Genomic DNA, 21972 nt, shown 5'->3' on the forward strand with positions numbered 1-21972 from the left:
ACCATAAGCCCACCCACCAAGAGACGCCATCGTGATGGCCAGCAGGCTAATGAATGATGACACTCTAATCTTTGTTATCCCTAATTGGTGCTCCAGATTTGATCAACAGCCAAGCCATGTCAGCTCAAATGCAATGTGGGAAGCATGTTTATTAACCAGAAGCTGTATATGCCAGGTTGATCTCGTGGTTTGCGAAGCGTGGCTGCATTTTCAGTCTTCATTGACCTTGCTCACCTTAAATCCCTAGAATTTTCACCTGCTATCTTTCCCGCCTTCCTCCTTTACCTCCCTTTTTTCCTTCCCTTTTCCATCTCTTTTATTTATTTTTTGCTGCATTTGTGGAATAACTAATTAATTGCAATTTGATAGTAAGACCCTATCTTTTGTTAGCAGGTAGGCAGGGCAACAGTTCTTAGTTTTTCCATTACGTTTTATGGGTAAGAGTTGAAAGCATTTCTTCATTGGTCGTGAGTTTTGATTTTTTTTTTCTCACCAATTTATCTGTCACTTGCACATACAGACAGTTGACTCCTGTAAAACCCCTGTCACTATACATCACCACATCAATTAGGTAAAGGGATAATCTTAGCATGCTGTAGAGCCAGCATATTAAAAAAAAAAAAAAAGCCTGGGGTGTGTTTATCTAAGCCTTAACACTAGCGTAGCTCTGCAGATGAACTAAGGCAGAGTGGAAAAAAATGACAACACTAAAACTAGCTAATCAAATTAGCTGGGTGATACCATGCAGTTAAAAATTAGCCAGAACCTAATTGGGTAATATCACTATGTTGTTAAAAATCTGTCTGCCTCTGTTCCTTCTCTTTCTATAACCTTTAAAAGTAAACACTTCTCAAATAGCCTGCAGAAATGAACAGTAACAAGCTGTGCTGCTACTGCTGCTGTGGCTGCTGCTGCTACAGCTACACAAGAAGTTGTGAGGCTTGGTTGCACTTTTTGACTTTTGAGTTCCTCCATCCATCTTCACTCTCTGTCTCCACTCGTACATCTCCTTCACTCCCCTTCTCCTGTGCTACATCTGCAGGGAGCTGATTAGCTCGCTTTCATCCTGACCACGTCCTATTTTATGTGTTCATGCACGCACTTAATACTATTACTGTACTTGAAGCTGTGTACAAACATGCTGTATTCAGTCTTAACAACCACCCACTATTCCTGCCGCATCCCTTGCTCTCTGTAAACACACACACACACAGACACACACACACATCTACTGACATCTATGCAGTTTGATATGTGGCCCAAGGCAAAGCACTTCTCCCTAATGAGCCTTCTGCCCTCTGTTTCTTCTGGGGAGCCGAATGAGAAGTAACCTTGATGCAGCATAGAAAGGATGTAACCTGCTTAAACACACATACACACCAATTGTGCTATGCATGTGAGGATTGACTACATTATTTCCCAGTCCTGTGACATTATCACCAGCTAACCCAGGATCAAATCCTTAAAAACCGAGGACCAGCCAAATTGGTTGATAAGTACTTAAAGGAACAGTTATCCCAAATCACAAAGTGCTGTGTTCTCTGATGTGTCTGTATTTTTGTTTCTTTGTTCAGTGTTTACAGACTTCCAAAGATGAAGGAGCAGGGGGAGCAAACAGATAATTAGTTAAGATAAGAATAATTTCTCCTTCAACTCAAATATCCCAAGATACGAGTGGAATGTAATGTTCCTTCAACTGCATTATACCCTTTTTTTTAAAAACATTGCTTAACCATGCCATGTAATATGTTACTTCAGTTGGCTGTAAACAGTCCGGCAATATACTAGGTAATGATCTAGAATTGATAAGCAAGATAACGATCCAAAATACACCTCACAGAGTTGTACATGAAGTATCTGGCATTTAAAGAAAATGAGGCGCAAGTCAAGCTTCAGATTTCCATCTCATAGTGTTTGGGTTCAACCCCCTAATTTAGTTTTGGCCGTCATTCAGATTACAATATTTTTCATATATTCATATTCACTGTTGACGAGGTTAATGTTAGCTATTTACCAATATGTGTTGTGAACTGAAGCACCATGGTATTTCAGAAAGCTGTGGTGGAAACAATAGATATGCTAGTAGCATCATGAGTTTTGTCATATAATGAGTAACAAGAATGTTGACTGGGGTTGAATAATTCATACCGAGGCATGGTATGTCTGCATATGTTGGTCCCTTTCGGTATTCTGTTGCTCTCATAAATATGTGACCAAAGCAGTCACTGGTGTAACATGTGCAAATCTCTTTTGTACCCAAAAAGGATGGAAAACATTTCAAATCTTAACCCTTACATACTGTTCAGGCTCAATGTATTAATCATATTCTATAAAAGTTCTCCTGGACCATAAGATAGTCATTGTGAATGCATTTTTCTCCATAAGATTAACCAAACATTTGTCAATGACTGATGGGAAATGTATGAATGTGAATTGGTGCAGAGACTAATTATGAGTCAGAATATGAAAAGGATGTAAGTGTTAAGTGGCTGGACATATTAAGGACATTCCCAAGGTCATCCCATTTCTTATTTGCTTGAGTGATGGTCTGTCTCACTCATCTATTCTCCATATTTTAATGTTTAATTTTAATTTCCCCCCCCCTCAAATGATAGTCTTAAGTCTTAGAACCATGTTTGTATTTTGCAGGTCCGGTATTTATAGAAGTCATTGATCTGTGTGTCACCTGTGTTTTGTGTGTAGGTCTGGGCCAACTATGAGGAGAAACCAGTCGAGGAGGTTGTGCACCTAACAGAGGAGAAGGAACGCGTGGCCAACTACAAACCAGTATACGTCACTGAAATCACCGACACCCTGCACATCTACACCCAGGACGTTGAGACAGGTACCTTGAAAGTGTGCTCTGTGTGTGACTGTGAGAAAGCATAAATTACCATTTTAATCTTAAAAAAGGGTTTAATAGAATGTTGAACTATATAATAAAATTAAGGGCTAGAAGACTAAATTAGTGTATTGTCAAATAAATATTAAATTCGACACAGCATACATGGCTCATTTAATGTAAATTAGTAAAAGTTGAAATTGCTGTCAAGCATGTTGTATTACTTCATGCTGCACTGACTATTTTATCGTCCTATGTACTCCCAGACTAAATATTACCATCAACAATCTTTCCACACCGAGGTGCAAATAAGTGCTCCCTCACTTTTATTCCCCTTTAACACCAGACTGACTTTATGAATGACAATTATCTCTACCACTCAGACATTCACCTCATCCCTTGCTGCAGCATCCCTCCCACCAGCAGAAACAAAACAAAAGGACATCCCACTTGTTATTACTAGTGAATGACTGGAATAAATCACGCCATCCCCTCCTGTCACCAATGACAGGGGGAGGAAGGAAGAGAAAAGTTCAGAGATGAGAAAACTCACAATCCCTAGTATCCCCGCATGGCTGCTCCCTCTGACGAGCTCTGTGTGTATGGGTAAACATGAATGAATGAACACATAATGCCTCCCCATATTCTGTTTTTGTACAGAGTTACAGCCAGCTTTCAGGTAGTATGCTTAATGGGCCATCTTGTGCAATAACAAAATCAAGGGGTGTGGAAGTGTATATGTATGTATCTGTGATTAATTACAGGTGCATACACACATCTGTTTCCTATTTATTCAATATTTGAATGGCCACATAATGATAGAATACAACCATTTCTTCAGTAATAATCCAAAGCTGGCTGTAATATAACCAAAACTATATTTTTTTGTCTTTTTCTGACTCAATGTGACCATGTTTTAAACCTTCATGTATAGTATGAGAATCCACCCTGTTCTAGACTGTTTGAATTTTCTGATCTCATTTTTGTAACACACAACGCACACGCAATATACATTCAGAAAACACACAATTATACTCAAACCTGCATTCACAAACTAGCTGGAACAGATCGAAAGTCTTCATGCCACTCACTGTCCCTTCATCGACTGCCAGATTGTGTGCGTGAGGTCTACTTCTCCCAGCCGCCCCACACATCTGGCTTCACTGGCAGTCGACTGTCGGAGGCCATGAAATTGACTTGGGCCACCTCTTAATTTGCCTTGCTGCCATAATAAATTAATTTGCTTTCACCTACTGCCAATCTGAGCCCAAGCTTCACTCGCACCATATTAATCCAATCGCATATGAGTGTGGAAAGAATATTGACTCCAGTGGGTTTTTTTTAAACGCCCCCTACCTTTCTTTCCTTCACTTGACAGGCATTTAAACACCATTCCTTAAAAACCTCTAGCTGTTTTCTAAGTGTGCACAAACAATCTTCTCTTCATCTTCTTGCCACAAGCTGTAGATTCAAATCTAAAGCCCTTACAGTGCCTCTGGCTGCTGCAGCTGCACTCCCCTGAGAGTCTGTAGGGGTGTGGAGGTTATGTGCAAGGTTTTTATCACTGATCAAAATCACGTGTCACTGCGAAGAGGCTGAAATGTACACTACGTGGCACATGTTAACCTGAGGATAGGGTTGATGTCTTCAGCTTCACTTATTGCCAGCAGGGAAAATGTTCAAGTGAAATGTAGAGTGAAGTTGTTGCCTCCTATGGAATATCTAAAACATGGCTGGAGTTTAATGGCTTGTGAAAAACATACCGTGCCCAAGCTACTAAGCTAAGTAAATCAAAGTGTTTTTATTGACTTGTGCATATTTTTCATAAATACCTTATATCTATAAGGGACTTGGGGAAACAGCAAGATGCAAAGCATTTACAACTTCTTTTTTCAGTAGCAACCTAAGTGTTGCATTTAAAGAAATTGTACACAAACTGCATTTTTTATATTGCTGGTCTCAGTGTATTCTGACAGGAGAGCTGCGAGTTATTTAATCTTCTCTCATATAAAGGCTTGATTTTAGATGATCCAGCAATGCTGGGGCCACGTTATTTATTTATTTTTTTCCTTTAATTGGCCCGTGTTCTTCCACCAAGAGGGCTTATGTGCTAGTTTAAAAAAAAAAAAAAAAAAAGTGTTATTCTCAGCAGGGAAGCAAAACCTGACCGGTCCTCACCCCCTGCCTCCCTCTCCTCATCTCCCTTTCTATCAAGTTGTTTGCCCCTCCCCGCCTTCCTCCATCTCTTTTTCTCCCTTGGTCTCTTTCATTTTTGCTGACGCTTCCTCAAAGCTACATTAAGTCATACCAACCCCTTGAAGATCACATGAAAGTGTTGGAGTGTTAGGGCCTGTAAAATCGTACAAGCTGAGTGCTTTGCAATATCATTGCCTCCACCCAACCCTGTATCTTCCCTCGATTCTCTGAAGCACATGCACAGATTCATAAATACTTTTGTGATTGCAGATGACGACAACATAGGACTTGATATTAACATCAGAGTGGTTGTAATGTTTGTTCCACACATTATGTTAAATATGTGAAATAGATGCACTTGGCCATACCAATTAACCTCTAACAAATCATGTCTTTCAACTAACATCTTGTGAAGTATTGATAATTACAAGCAGGGCATGCATGCAATATTATGAACACCACAAACTAATAATCCAATGACAGTGTGAGGCTTCAAATGGTCATAGCATTGTTTAAATGTTGAAGTAGCATTGGTGCACTGCTAGAGGTCGCTTCCGCTTCTGTACATTCAAATACAATTCCACTGTGTACCTTCCATGACCCACATTACAGTATGTACCCACTACACCTAACCATTTTTGCCACTGCTCAGCCAGCAGCGAAGATCATAGTCAAAATTCAGTCAGTGTTTTTTTGGCAGCCCTGCAAGCACTTCATTTCCTAGATGGGGGCAACACTTTCATTGAGTACTTCTTGACCATTCTTTAGGCGTAGCACACTTACGACAGGAAGCACAACTGGCTTTTCTCTGATCTCTGGTCCGTTCAGTTTAGAAACTAGGGACAAACCTCAATGAAAGCAGCTTGACTGAGGTAATGAAACAGTATTGTCACAGCTTTGCTTCTGACACCATAATGATGATGTGTGTGAGCTGGAGTTGTGTACTGAACTACTTACTTTTTAAGGGTTCTGACTCTGTTAGAGTAATGAATACCAATTCATGTGAGATCAATCAGTGCCAAATTTCACTGTCATGGGACTACCAGGACACTTGAATATATATCAACACTGTGATTAAACTTCATTTTATTTATTGATTATTCTGCTTATTGCACACTGAGATATTTGACTCTACGTGGAAGTTATTAATCTGCATTACTTTATGCCCTCATCTTCTACCTTATTTATAACCAGACTGTCAGTCAATATCCCCACTTATCCATTAATTAGTCTTTCTGCTTATTCATCATACCAACCGTGTTTATGTACTTATCATCTATCTAAATATCTATCTATCTGTCTAGCTGTCTATCTATCTAACTTTTATTCTGGGCATAAAACTAATCATGAAAGGTACCTGTATTTATAGCACCAAAAAATTATTAAAAATACAGCGGAGACCGGCTGAGAGTCATTTTTCTGCCTGCAGTTAAGCTCCCATTTGTTTCTACCGTTGCCTCAATAAGATAAGATTAACTTTATTGATTTGCACAAAGGAAAATGAAAGTGTCACAGCAGCAAGAAGGAAAAAAAAAAAAAAGCTGTGAAGTATTCCAGGTGGTAGGATAATACTAACGACAACGAGCATAGGGTAGAAATGAATAGGGTTTTAAAAATACAAGCGTTTTTAATTATATCAAATGAAAAGAAAAATGGTTCTCCAGTGAGAATTGTGTTGCTTAAATGCAGTATATTTTATAGATAAGCGACATTTACAACAGATAAGTAGAAATGAGAATTATCCAAAATAGCTTACATTTGATAGCAGCACGCAGTATACAGTTTTAGAAAGATGGCAGCAGTTTGTGCACTTATTGTACTGATAATGAGGAGTGCAGCAGAGACGTCGTAACCAGCGTGTAACAATCAGACAGTACATTTTAAAAATGGCACATTTACAGCCAGTAATATTTAGATACAGTTTCCAAACCATTAACCATGTGGAAATTGTGGTTGTCTCATAGTCCTGCATGTATTTCTTTATTTGTTTTATTTATTGTAATCTGGTTAAGACTCTGGTGATTTAAAAAAAAAAGAAGACCTAACAGATGCTTTTGCACTTAAACGAACATTTGTAGGCCCATGAAATAATCTCCATGCTTTTATCTTCTTAATGATTGTCAAGCGTAGTGGAGAAAATGCAGTTTGTAATATCTTTTCATTCTCTTGGGGTCCTAAGCGCTCTATATTTGACCCTTTTTCCCCATTTTAATTATTCACATTTAATAACTCTTAAGTGCGGGGTTTTTTCATGTTTGGATATCTTTACATAAGCTCGATAAGTGATTAATTTCACGTTAGGAATGTTTTTTTTCCAAGTCACTGAGAAGCTTGAGGGATTGCACTCTTTAATCCTCAGTTCATTTTAAGGGTCTTTATCTGTTACTGTATTCGTTTATCTCTCATTGTCTCAGTTTCCTCCTCACACACATTATCTTCCCCTCGTACCGCTGTCTCTCTTTTCTCTCCCTATTTTCCTTGTGTGTGTTGCTCTCTCTCCGGAGGCTATATGTAATTACTGTCAGAGGGGGACCTGCATAGATCTGTGTGACCTTGGACATTAAAAGACAGAGGCCACTGCAGGCACAGGGGGAGGAAGTAACTCTGTGCTATACACTGTTTGTTGGTTTGCCTCTATGCTGGAGAGTTGACATAATTAAAAACTTGCTAAATATAGCCCCAAAGTCTTTATAGGTGCGTAGCTGTAATGGCTGCAACCTGAATATTGGATGCTCTGCCACTTTTCTAATTGTTTTAATCAAAGACAGAGTACAAGAGTTTAAGTTTCCCCACAAACTCATAAGCTGTGGCCCAAGTTCATTATATGTGCTAGTTTAAGAAGAGCTCCAGCTGAACTAGACATATAAATCTTTGCATGTTGCAGATATACAGTATTGGTGTCGGTGTCAGCTGATAAGAACAAGAAATTATAATACACTGCTACATAGTTTGCCACCAGAGAGCCCTGACAAGTTTATTTTTTCAATTGTAAACTGGACATATTCATAAAATACATTCATCACAATTCTTTAAAAAAACAAATCAGATCAGATCCTCAACAAAAAAATCTTTATATATGTTAAAAAAAAACAATATATATATATATATATATATAAAATAAGTTTACTCAAAATAGACAGAATGAGTGAACTTTCCTTAAGAAATAAAACAACTCTTATCTAAAGGTCTACTTACTAGCTTATGAAGAAGCTTACAGATACATCTCACTTATTTCATTATCTTTGATGGAAATGGCGTAGTTCTCATCATATGACCTAAGAATAGAACATCAGTCTACTGAACTATTTCCATTACACTAGTGGTGTAATGGGATGTTGCTGATCCATGATCCATACGGATCGCCCCCCCACGGTTCGGCAGACACATGAATCGTGGAGTAATTGCAACATTTAATGTCTCATTTGAGACAATATGAACAAACTGAGTAGCTACAAGTCATGAACAGCTAACAGTGAATATGAAAGAGCAACAACCAAACTAGCATCAAATGGGTCCAACTTAGATCTGCGGGTATGTTTACATGCTGTTTAATGTTCTGCTGCTAATTAGCTATCTAGTTGCTATCTGTTGTTAGCGATGCTCTTTTTCCCGGTTAATGTTTGAGTGGTTTGATCAACAAGCTAAGGTGCAGGATAAGAAGTGTTTTCATGTTTCGAAGTTATCAAGTTTAGATGAAGTGAACAGGCTATTTTTTAATTCACAACCATGTTTAAAGGAAGAAGAGATCATGGCTCATATTCCACTTTAATTTAATGATTGGGTGTTGAATATTTTATACATTTTAAGATGGTTGAAAGCTCTGAAAAAAAAACTAGAAAGCAGGGCTATATTTAATTTATTTATTTGGTCAGACTAGTCAAAATGTTGTCTGAATGCAGAACAAATCCACTTGATTTTTTAGTGTGCTATTGATGTACTGCACAGAGCAATGGGTAGAGGAGCAATTTAAAAATTCCTAATATATTAAAGACGGTGGAGAGCCAGTTGAGGAAGACCTCAAATACAAACTATGTCTTTCTCTCTCTTTCTGAAGTTAAATGGGCAGTGGCAATCCAAGTTTCAGTTTTTGATTGATGTCCATATTAGGACGCAGCTACAGTATGGACTAATTTACCACTGGGTTTACCTTGCCATATCCTCAGCAGGGTGTCTCATACATACACACATCTAATTACTGTGAGTTGGTTACATCACTCAGGCATGTTAACTCCAGCTTGCATGGGCTGTCCTGGCCTACAGACTGTATCACTGGGCAACGTTCCTACAAGGTTTTCTTTGCCTAGCTTGCAACCTCCCCCTGATTTGGATCTCACTCAGTTGTCACCTCCGTGGGACTGGATTGGTAAGCTGGGCCTCGACCGACAAACACACATTTTCTGCCCATCCCAAGCCTCAGCTGCAGCACAGTTGGCGGTACATCCTGTGTAGTGCTTGTTTCCTGGCACCCATACAGACTCATAATGAGTGGAGTCGTTCGCCCCCAACCAGGTGCCACTCCGTCCACATTATTCACACTTCTACCTTTTACACACAGCAGCTGTTCATCACCTAATGATGCTGGACCCAGCTACTGATGGAGCAAGGCAGGCACGGAGCTATACTCTCTCTGGCCAGACTTAAAACCAGACTCTTTCCATCTCTTGAAACTAAATTTCCTTACTTTAAAATTGTCTATTTCAATCTTATATTTTTGACAGACTTGTTGTCTGTATCGCCAATTGAGAATTATTCACTTTTTCCCTTCTTTGTGTTGGTTTCTTCTTTAATGTAAGGCAGCTTCAGCCAATATTGCTTCCCTACAGTGATCCCTCAATATCACAGCATCAGTATCTCTCCTTTCATGTTTATCTCTGTTAAGTGGGGGCAAGTTGCCACAGTAACTGATATTCAGGGTGTTGATTTCAATAAAAGGATGTGACAATTACTGTAGAAATTCATATTGATCAGGTTGAGTGGCCCACTAATTGGCTGTCATGTCAAGGCAGCCAAGTGATGATTACTTTATACAATGGAGCTTAATAAAGGGGAGGGGGGTCTACATATGCACATGGTTGTTGCAAGGCTGTCTTTGCTTTTTGGTTTTGTTTTTTTTTTTGGGAGGGGGGGGGGATATCTTTCTGTTGGTACTGTGGGCATCTAGCTAAAATCAAGCAAGGGTTGAGATAATTAACTTTTACACAAGACTGTTATGAAGCTACTTTATCAAAGGCGTTCTAGAAAGTTTTTTCTTTTTTGTTTAATAGAGATGTTTTGTGTTACGGTCTAATTAAAACGTTGAAGTAGAGAAACTAAATGTAAAATGAAAACAAATTATATTTTGGAGTGCAGCAGACTTCCAGACAAAATAATTGCAAATAAGCAACTAAATATGACAATTGCATTCACAATTATGTTAAATAGTTTAATGGCCCCATCAAATCAAAGGGGAAAAGTGTTAATTTCTCTACTATTCTCCTCATATGGATGCAGAGATCCTCTAATTAAAGCTGCTTGTGTTGTACTTTTAATACCATATTAGTTTTTGGCATTCTGTGTGCTTTATCCAGAGCTCAGATACAGTTGTGTTAGTGTTCATTGTACCTTGTTCATCTGTCATTTTAGGTATTTTAAGCTGAAATGTGTTCAATGTCTTACCGGGGTTCAATTCAATCATATACGTGCAATGAACAAAGTAACCGAGTTTGTGAGCGAAACTTGCAATAGACGAGTAGATGCTGCTGTTTTTCACTTTCCCAGCTCCCTGCCACTGCAGCAGATGCAATATTTAGAGGTCAGACCCTGCCTGGGTGATCTACCCCCTCCCAAAGCATTCATTATTAAATTAGATACGCAACTTAGCTTCTAAAAGGTCAGCTCACCTGTCGGTTTGAGGTGGGAGGCTTTTGATTTTCAGGTGGAAAATAAGCATCTATATTCACGTCCTGCACTGTCCTAGCGAGCATGATTTGCACTAATGTCAACTTCTGGGTCTATTACCTAAAGCTGAACGGTTCAACAACACTTTTCGCAGTGGTGAACCACTTATAGGTCTGGATGGGGTTCTCTTCAAAATTGGCCAGGCTCCTCTCCCTCCACATCCCCCCCAATCCTCTTCCCCAAATGTTGCAAAGGGCCGTCTTATGAGTATATTTGGACCCCTCACAATTCAAACAGAGCATTAGCTGCAGTCAATGAGGCTCGACAGGTAGCAGAGAGAGGAGCAGACTAATGCAAAAAGAGAGCCGCAGATGCTGTCTCTGTTTAGATTCTTCAGTGATGGCTTTTCCAATTACAGAAACAATAATTTGCTGTAAAAGGCTCCAGGCTGCCGGGAAGGGTAGAATGGAACAGGGTAATTGGTGGTGGTAGGGGGGTATCGCATGAGATATAATCCATATTACTCTCCAGTGGGAGTGGAGCAGCATTAGTCAAGCAGGGGGGATCATTTGTTTTTTTATAGTGGCCTCCCTCAACACTCGGCAGATGCTGACACCACTTTAAACATGACTCAGGAAGGGGAGTAAATGGCCTTTCTCTTGTCTTAGCTCCCTCTTTGTCACACTGTGTCTTCAGAAAATGTACAAACATCCACGGGTGAGCGGCGGTTCTTTGTTGACCAACCACAGGGGGCATTAGACTCATAACAGCTGTGTGTTTGCTTGTACACACAAATGCAGTCCTCCCAAGCCAGTACATACTGTACTCAGCCTGTGTTTTGTTGTTTGGCAGTGCGGCCTTTTACCTTTGAAGTGTTGCTCGCATGTCCTGAAATGCAGACATTCCCCATTCCGCAGAGGATAAAGCTTGTCCAAGCCTCATGCATATTTAACACTCCAAACTAACAGGTGAGCTAAAGCACAAAGCTCTGTTCAGTGGCTGTGAATCTCTCAGATGGTAGATGATGCAGTATCCATGTGTCCACAGTCTCTGACCAGTCCGTGTGGGCACACAACGATTTGCAATGCTGCTAAAGAATATTGATGGGGGGAAAAAAAAAAATATGTATCACTCCCTAAATGTTGCCTTTCCTTTTTATCGCTTTCCTAAATTATAGCCAATTATAGTCAGGGTTATATTCCCGGATCCTCTCGAGTTGCTTGTTTCCCCGGCAGGTGTCCTTTTCATAGCCACACTCCACTTTGTCTCTTAATTCTTATAAGCTAGGAAATTAGAATGCTTTCATAAGAATCCATTGCTCTCTTGGCCTCTGCCTCTGTCATATTGTGATTATTTACCCTTCTGTGGTTTAATGGCTTTCATAAACAGCGTAATAGAATTCAGTACGGCCTTGGGATGCGTAGCAAAAGGGCACATGATTCACTATTTTCATTGGCGTTTTGTTCCCCCTGTGTTACTGCTCACACACCTAGTGTCACAATGTAATCAAACACAATCATAACCAATCTGTAAAACCTCTCTCTCTCTCTCTCTCTCTCTCTCTCTGTCTCTCTGTCTCTCTCTCTCTCTCTCTCTCTCTCTCTCTCTCTCTGTCTCTCTCTCTCTCTCTCTCTCTCTCTCTCTCTCTCTCTCTGTCTCTCTCTCTCTCTCTCTCTCTCTCTCTCTCTCTCTCTCTCTCTGTCTCTCTGTCTCTCACCTCCATTGTTTTCTTCTTTTTAAGCCTAATCGCGCCCCCCCCCCCCTCCACTGGGCATTCACAATGTAATTATATATGATTTACAAACAGCTGCAGCCATAATGGTGTATAAACAAATTACAGAACGACGGTGAAAAAAAAAAAAACAACGGCGAAATAAAGAGATGAAGACAGAGAAATTGGCCAGCATCAGACACAGTCAGTGGTTGGCTGTTTTTTGGATCATCACTTTGGCTCTCCCTTCAACACAAAAAATGAGCTCTCACGCTCGACATGGTTTTACCCCTTCTGCATGCAGATATTTAGTTGTCTTTATGCCAACATTAAACAGGAAATCTGCCACTGTAATGCAGACTGAGTGTCCTAGCTTTACTTGCTTTCTAATGTGACTGTTCACTTTAATTTGGATGTTCACTGGGATGCTTCACTCGCATAAGAATTTGTGCAATTGACCCCAGTGGGCCCAGATTTTCTTTCTGTACTCGCCGGCAGCATGTACAGCTCATTCCGGTTTACTTCCATGCTGATTGCAGTCGGTCGGAGGCATGTCTCTATTGTAGTCGGCTGTGTGTGCCTTTGCACATGCCTGCATTTCCTGTATATTACTTTGAGTTGTGATATGGCATATTTCCATAGGTGACTTTCTTGCCCTCCTGACAAGCAATCACCTGGACTTAAATCTGCAAACATGGACAATGTGTTTGTGATAAATCTGTAACTGCAGAGCCAGTCCACCTTCATCCAAGAAGCCTGCACAGCAATACAGACCTGTGTATCCCAACAGAGAATATTGATAATGCATGAGGCACAACCTGCATACTAAATCAAACACACCTTGCAGTTTGCAAATGTAGACATTATAAAATGCTCAGGAGCACACTAAAGGAAGAAAGGTGTATAAATTAAAGGATGCCAGTTTTATAGGGATGCTGGCTGCAACAAGGAAGGGTTAAAGCTCTGTTATAAGAAATGTGTTTGAATAAGAATGCATTCAGAGTCACACATATTGATCTGTCATCAGTGTAAATATCATAAGTTGATGAATTTGATGAGTTGATTTGTCATTGTAAAATTATGATAGCTAGAATAAACACATTTTTAATTAGTAATCATGAACCAAATTATGAGACAGTACAGAGGGACTTGAAGAGAAATGTTTTTAGTGTGAGAATTAACGAGCCAGGACTCCTGTCTGTCAGTCAGTGGATGAACATGGATTTATTGTTAAAGTGTGACTGGACTTGACTTGGAAGTAATTGGAGTGAATCTATGGGTCACAGCAGATCATAAATCAGCTTGTTAAAATTGGTGATCCATAACATAACAGTGTCAGTGCCCTTTTGACTGCATAACCCCGACCAGAGCCTTTATAAAGTCTAGTGTGTGTGTTTCCAGACCACAAGAGTAAACCTATCGAGTGGTCATATCAGAAAACAGAGAGCTTCATTTAATCACCCTGCTGTGAGAAATGAGAAATTACCATAACGAGATCAGAATCAGACATCAGGAAAAAAAAATGACACTTAACATTTATAATGCATGCTGTGGCAAATATCAGAGCACCAGTGAAAATAAAAGCAACATACAGTTAAAAGTCCTTTGGTGCCACAGAAACGTTTGGATTAAACATGTTAATCTTAGCTAACCATGAAATATCACAGTGTGTTTGAGATGTCAGATACACAGAGATCAGAGCTGCCTTGCAGGAATCGAAACAAATTTTTGGTTACTTGGGAACATACTGTACAGTCTGTATGAAAATCACTTTAAACAGAGCAGTTTGTTTGAACAAAAAAAAAAAGAAAAAAAAAAGAGGCAAACATGAATGCCTTCAGAGTTTCTTCAGCTGGCTCCAAGCGAGATATTTGTGCATGAGAAACCAGCACAAATAGTAACAGCTTGTCGGCACGCTGCATGTTGGGGAAAGAAGCAAGATGAGGAGAAGCAGCAGCGTGACTGCAATTAAAGTGTAATTCGAAGCTAGTGGCATGATGGCGTATTAGAGCATTTTAGCAGACAACCTGATTTGACAGCAAAGAATCAGCTTTCAGAAGTCTTGCATGCAGAGATTTAACGGTCTGATCCACTGACCAGGGCGCTGTTCAGGAATCTGGTCTTCCCAAAATAATTCATGGCATATTAGAGCTGCTCCTCCATACAGGCGCTCAATCTGCAGTTACCATTTACATGAATAAAGCATTTCTCATTAGGCTGATCTGAGAGGACTCATCCATTAAGGCTTGATGCATGTGAATATATACTGTGTGTGTGTGTGTCTGTGTGTGTGTGGATATATAATATATACACATATGTAGCAGGTAGAACCCTCTCAGCTCATGGGTCATGTATTCATCTCTCTCTGGAACCAAAGTGGAACATATGCACATATATACACCATATACACATTAACTTTTTAAAAATTAGACTGGCTGTGACAGTTGTAGCCTAATGACATTCCACTAACTCTGCACCAAGTCGCTATGGCAAAGCCGGAGCATAATGGGGTAACCACAACACCTCTGTGTGTTTGTGTGCCTGATGCGAAGGGTTCAGGAAGCAGTTCATCTGACATGTTTTTCAAAAAAAACTGCTCTCTCCTCTTCCCCTCACTGCATTCATCAGCAGTTGGTGTAGCAGTGGGTGGCCAATGAGGTGTTTGGACACACACTCTTATACGCACACCTGCCCTGAACCCCCCTCCACAATCAGACTGAGCTCCCGGTTTTTCCACCACACTCTAAATTGTTGTGTACCCGTCATTGGTGTTTTTCCTCAGAGTCTGACATCATGCTAATGAAGGTTTCCTGTCTGCTCTTGGTTGACAGCTGCCTGGATGTCTCTCAGCATAGATAACCGAGGGAAAGCATAATTATTAATATGTTCTTGTTGTACACAAGCAGAAATAATATTAGGTGTTAATGACAACGCATAGCAGCCATAAAGTAGTAAAGAGAGGTGTGTATTTGGAGGTGAGCCTGTACTGCTGCACAGCCTGCCTCCAAGCTGTTTGTTTTATAGTAACATGCATAGTAAGCAGAACTAACTCATTTTACACAAAGACACACACCAGCTTCATTTACGTGTACACAAGAAGAATCAGGTTAGTGGGAGAAATCAGGTGAAGACTGGAGTAAATATATTTACTTGCACTGCATTAAACTGGTTACTTTAAAATCCACACTTATGTGCAGATGGTCAGTAATCAAGTTTCTCCTTATTTTAACTCAAGGCTGGCATATTTGAAGTGCATTAGTAATACATGATGCTGCTGAGTTTTTCTGGTCGGTGCATTTGGACTGAAGGCACAGTGAGACAACAGGCTCTGCGGTGTGAGAGCACACAGTGTTTCTGTACAAGTCTGTTTCTAAATCTGCTGTTCAGATGTGGAAAAACAACTTATTTACACTTGTTTGTTTTTGTGTCAGTTTAGTTTTGGCTACAATGAAGCACACTATAACAAAAGATCTTTCATCCACTCTGAACTGCTGCCAGACTGATTCTTTCCCACTCACAGCCAATATGTTTTATATGACAGACTTGTCATACCATACACTGAAACTGCACTATCCTCCTGTTCAGTTATGGCCAATAAAGGCTAAAAAACAACAGGTTGAAACCTGGTTAAGTATTTACATAGCCAAGAAATGCAGGTTCCCCTGAATAAACTCAACTGGCTTAACTAAATTTCACTAAATTTGATACTGTCATTTGGGAAACCTAGATCTTTTTATTAATATTTTTAGGATATGTGTTTACTACAGAGTGCAACCCTTAAGTTGACTGTGACTGTGGAAAAGTGAGTAAACACCTGTTCAGATTTTATTTTTACCTCCATTTTCCAATATTCCACTACAGGAGTATGTGTGGTTTAAGATGTACATTACTCCTCATCCTTGCCTTCCTCCTCACAAACTCTCTCCAGGTGGCAAATCGGTAGAAATGGGCTTTAAATATTCCACTACAGAATTTCACACGGGCCACTTTGCTAAACTAGCTGCTGTAATTGCTTCCGCACACTTCATACAGCTCTCCACACACACACACACACACACACACACACACACACACACACACACACACACACACACACACACACACACACACACAGCCAATTGAAAAAAACACTTATAGACATGTGTGCATAAACATACTCCACCATCCACAAACAAATGTACTGTATATATTACACAAACACCAGGAAGTGGCACTCATGGAGATGCACATACTTAGTGGTGCTCACAATCAGCTCCACAATTGCAAACCAGGCTGCCACTTACTGCAGTCATTAAACCCACGGAGCACTAACTCACTATCTGATTCCTCAAAAATCTCCCACCATATCGACAGCCACATTCTCGCCTTGAATCCACCATAATAGGTTCGCCGCACATGATATAATGGCTTGATAAACCATAAAGGCCCATTGGGAGAGCTGGCTCACTTTACTCAAAGCTGTATTCTCCACCAGGGTCAAACCGGCATTAGCTGCGTGGTGCTAATGGGATAATAGCTACAAAAACCACAAATAATTTTTCCTGTGTGTATTTCTGGTTTCAGTCTCTAATGGGCAGTTTGGGTTAACATGGATTTTGAGCCTATAGGTTGTGACATACCATTAGCACTGAGGTATTTGAGGAAAAAAACATCTGTAACATTATTTTTCTCCGTATCCCAAGCTAAAATGTTTTAAAAATGTCTTCTTAGTATGTATGAGGAGCTGTGTGCTCTACAAAGATGGATTTGTATTATTTGTGTTTGACAATGTAAACCAAGGTTTGAAGTGTCATCTCTACTTCAGCAATGCTGTTTAATTAGGACTTAATTTTCTTATAATAATCCGTATTATATGCTACAGACTAATTAATCTTATGTTTTCATGACAAAAGTGAAAAATGATTTTAAGAAGCACTTGTACAAATGTAAATTATGCTAATGAGGTATTAGATGTATTGCATGTTTACATCCTTGCAACTCTTCCACAGTACATGGATCAGGATCAAAGACATATTCAATCAGTTGTGGGTGCAGCTCTTGAGCTCATTCACTCCCATTCGCTTACAGCAAAGAAAACAACCTTCAGTAAAATCCTCAGTCTGTGTCTGTGCATAAGAAGCACACAGTCACATTTTGCAAAGTTGCATCAGACTTTTCTCTAAAAGGGTAAACTTCTGTCCCAATTATCTATTTATGGTGATGCATCCCTTTAGGTGCTCTGCTGAGAGGAGGATGTACTTTTGTTCATTTTCTAATGTTGCCCTCGGACAGTCACACCCAGTCAACCCAACATGCAAATCAGAGCAAAATGCTTTCAGGCAAATTTTGCACAAGCGCAGCCTACAAATTTCAACCTTCAGTACGAAGAATAGTAGCTAGATTTTAAATGTAGGTAAAATAATGATGAAAGCAAAACAGCAAATATATCAATGTCAAAGAAAAGGTGATGTAATGGAAGGGAAGTTAGAGAGAAAGTAAATAGTTGGGGAATGATAGAAATCAACAAAAACAGAACTCAAATTCAGGAAATTGGTGTCTCATTTTCCACACATGTTTTATCAGGAAGCCAGTTGGAGAGTCTGATGGAGACTATGAGGGCAGAGATCGCTGCCCAGCCTCCTGTGGAAGGATCTTACGCCCCACGCCGAGGGGACTACTGCATAGCCAAATTTGCTGATGGTGAATGGTAAGCAAACTTTTTGATACTTCCGTTCGTACAGTATTTACTTGTGACCTCCACTCATCTCCCAAGACGGTTGAGCTGAACTCTACATCTGGAAGTATACTTCTGCAAAGATATATGAAAACGTATCTTCAGACGTACATAGAGAAGAGGTTTATCTGTAGGTTGTAGTTCATAATAGAAAGAAAAAGACATACTTAAGACCATACCAAGCAGCTTTTCTTGTAAAAATATATCCTGCATGTATAACTGAGATTTGTAATTACCTCAAACAAAATCTACTAAAATTCAGTCCTTAAACAGTTTAGCTGAGCCACATTTCAGACGTATATTTTAGCATGTTTTCTGCCCCTTAAGAACATCTGACGTTTCATTTTTACCTTGTCTCCATTTAAGCCCGTGATGCGTTAACTGCAGACACCCACAGGCTGTAATTAGCTCACTGCCACAGCCTTAGCCCTTTAGAATCAGCAGTAGCTTGACAGTAACACACACACACACACACACACACACATACACACCTTCATCTAGTTTCCTCTCCGGATGTTGGAAGTTTACAGATGGTCATAGGGACAGATAAAAGTCACAGTGTTCGAGGGAGGCAGTGTGTGTCTTTTTGTGTGCACTTGATGTCAAGAAGGTGACTTGGAGGTAAAAAAAAGAACGTGAAACTGATTTAAAACCCCAAATGTTCTCTTGACACAGGTCAGTCGTGTTTTCTTCCCTCTATCTCTACCTCCTTTCTTTACAAGGTTTTGGAGGCAACATTTAAGTTACTCTCTTGCCCCTCTCTTGCTTTCTGGTGTCAACTACTTCTGCATATTATTTGTCTGTTCTCTTGTCAGCAAAAACAGTAATCCTGTCTCATGTGGCAAGTTTCTGAGATTTTGTCTTTTTTTTCCTCTCTCTCTCTTAACACCCCCATATTATTCAGTGAGCTAATTATGTGCATGTTCACATTGTTCTTTGTCCATATCTTTGTATTCTGTTATGCATGTGGAATGTCGGCTTGTTTCATTAGGGGGCTAATTAGAAATTTGTCGCCTTTTCAGGGCTTCTCAGAACACCACAGAGTCACAGTGAATAGATAGAAGAAAAACCTACATCAGTCACTCACACTTTCTCTCTCACTTTCTCTTTAGTGCTCTCTCCGTACGTTGCTGTTCTTCACGTCTTCCTGTTAATCACTTGTTCGGTTTTAACTTTGTCCTCCTGTCTCTCCTTTATTTGCCCATGTGGGCCTAATTATTTGGCCTTCTCCTGCTGCCCTTGGTTCTCAGCCAATTCGTCTTCATCGCTCTCATTTGTTTGTCGGACTTAAGAGTCAGAGACAAGTGATGGTCAAATGAAGACACCTCCTGAATTGAGTCTGAGAATAGGATGTTCTTCTGTGGCTTCCCTTTAGGCCCTTAACTATGCTTTCTTTTAGTTTTTCCATTGACATATCCTTGTAATACTTTCTTTATTTTCATACAAATTGAGCATGGTGGTAAAAGATATCTTGCACACCAAAACTCTTTTTGATTATCACTAATGCTCTAAAGTTATTTCCTACAAGGCAAAAATATGTTTAAATGTCTCCCCTTTATAGCAGAGAGGCCTCTGTGCAATTTCCACAGCCCTGCCATGTCCTGATAGATCCTCTCTGCTGCCCCTAACTCCCTCAGCATCCTCATCCTCTCCTACTCCTCTCCCCCGATCACAACAGACAGACCCTCCAACACTTTCTCCCCAGGGAAATAAGCAAGGAATCATTTACTCATCTGCTTTTCCTCTTGTGTCCTCTGTCTTCATCTCTGCTCTGTTCTCTCTCTCTCTCTCTCTCTCTCTCTCTCTCTCTCTCTCTCTCTCTCTCTCTCTCTCTCTTTCTCTCTCTCCCTCTCGCTTTCTCTCTTTCCTCTCTTTCTGTCAATTATTCTTTTGCTGCTGCAGGTACAGAGCCAGAGTGGAGAAAGTTGAGTCACCGGCAAAGGTTCATGTCTTCTACATCGACTACGGCAACGTGAGTAACTTTGTGACCCTGAAAAGCAACATCCTCATGAAAAAGTAGTGCCGTTGTTTGAGGGAAAACACACACACACAACACATTAGCAAAGTTTTGTTATCAGACCTACAGCCAGAGGGAATGTAGTATCTGAAGAGGGATTTCTTTTCTATTTCTTGCATCTGTTCAGACCACCAGTTGTTTGCTTATTTCCATGTTCAAAGCAGCCAAACTGCCTTTATGCATCTTTTCAGCTGGAGTATTTAGGACAAATACTATGCAGGCTTGTTTGTTTTCTATTTATTGTTCATGACTGAAGCAAAGATTGCAACTGAGTGTATCATTTTTATTCCTTTTCATAATAATGACAAAAGCAGAACTCCCCCTCTCTCTGGATTTCTTTTTTTAAATTCTGTGATGACGAAGGCACTACATCCCTGTAAGTGCCTTTTATTGTGTGTCTTTCTACCCACGTGCATCTACATGCTTGCATCACCAAGTGGCTCATGCAGCCAACCCCCCGGCCTGCGGGAGATTTCCCATGATGCAGCGCAGCAGCACAGTGTGTGACTGACCTCAGAGTGGGGGACGGTTTGGGGTTTGGCTGGCAGATGCGATGCGTCCTGGCATGTTGCTGAAAGTGTGATTGTCTGCAGCCAACCTAGCACACAAAACCTGAGCTGATATCAACATCATTTTTTATAGTTTTGCATCATTTCAGGTTGAGTCATTCTGGCCTTGATTTCATGTGTCTGTGGCCTATTAGTTAGATGTTAGATGATATTGCCACGTGTCTCAGGTACAGGTCAGCAGTTGAATTATTATGTGATCATTAGCAAACACAGCAGAGCACTTTTGCCTTTTACTTTTAAAGCCCACATTTACAGTGCTGTCAAAATCTAATATGGCGTCAATAAATCCTAACGTTCTAATCCATAATAAATGTTCAAGGTATTCTCTGTCTAGACTGTACAGTCCAATGAACACATTACCCCAAGATATGGGGGTCATTAAACTAACTCCCCACTTCTAATGGCTGTTTTTGTCGGATTTTACACTAGCACGCTCCCTGTAGGTGGCCTGTGGTCAGTGATTGGTCATTGCTCATATTTGCTCATACATATCAGGACTTATTAACTTTATTGCTTCATGTCAACAGAACTCTGTGTAAATTTTGGAACCAGATGCACATTGTAATTACAAAATGAGGTGCATAAAAGGACACCAAAATTAATGCACCTTTAATCTGATGATTCCAAACATAAATATTTTCTTTGTTAAGCACTTTTTAGAAAATTGACTTTGTTTATTCTGTTTCCCGAAATGGCCTATTCACACACACAGTAATGACAGAGGCACGTATGGGTTTTACTCATCTGGGTTTGTTATCTTATCTGACCAGAGTAGAGGAGCTATTGTCATCTTTACTCTTAGCTTTTAGCTGAGTAAGAGAGCAGATGGAGCTTAACAAAGGGAGCCTCAGTACTGATGTAGAAACAGCTGTGAAATGATTGGTAAGGTAACATATACAGGCATCCAGCCCTTAAGCTACAAAATGGCATCTGTCCTTTCACAGTTGCAAACTATCATCATTAAAGTGATGAGAATTGGTTCAGAATCAAGGAGAAGTAGAAAAGCATTACATGGCTTAGGATCGATGATGCAGCCTGAGTGCATGC

General features: G+C 40.1%; 1 protein-coding gene across 1 annotated transcript in view; it reads left to right on the top strand.

Annotated features, from left to right (window-relative positions):
- snd1 (staphylococcal nuclease and tudor domain containing 1) overlaps positions 1–21972 on the top strand; it is a 180119-nt gene that overhangs the window by 135331 nt on the left and 22816 nt on the right. Inside the window, exons 18-20 of the mRNA XM_053314118.1 lie at positions 2704–2845; positions 18189–18312; positions 20242–20311. Of these exons, the coding sequence (XP_053170093.1) occupies positions 2704–2845; positions 18189–18312; positions 20242–20311 (336 nt within the window). The remainder of the gene's footprint in view (positions 1–2703; positions 2846–18188; positions 18313–20241; positions 20312–21972) is intronic.

The sequence above is a fragment of the Scomber japonicus genome, chromosome 23 (assembly GCF_027409825.1).
Source record: "Scomber japonicus isolate fScoJap1 chromosome 23, fScoJap1.pri, whole genome shotgun sequence".
NCBI classification, from domain to species: Eukaryota; Metazoa; Chordata; class Actinopteri; order Scombriformes; family Scombridae; genus Scomber; species Scomber japonicus.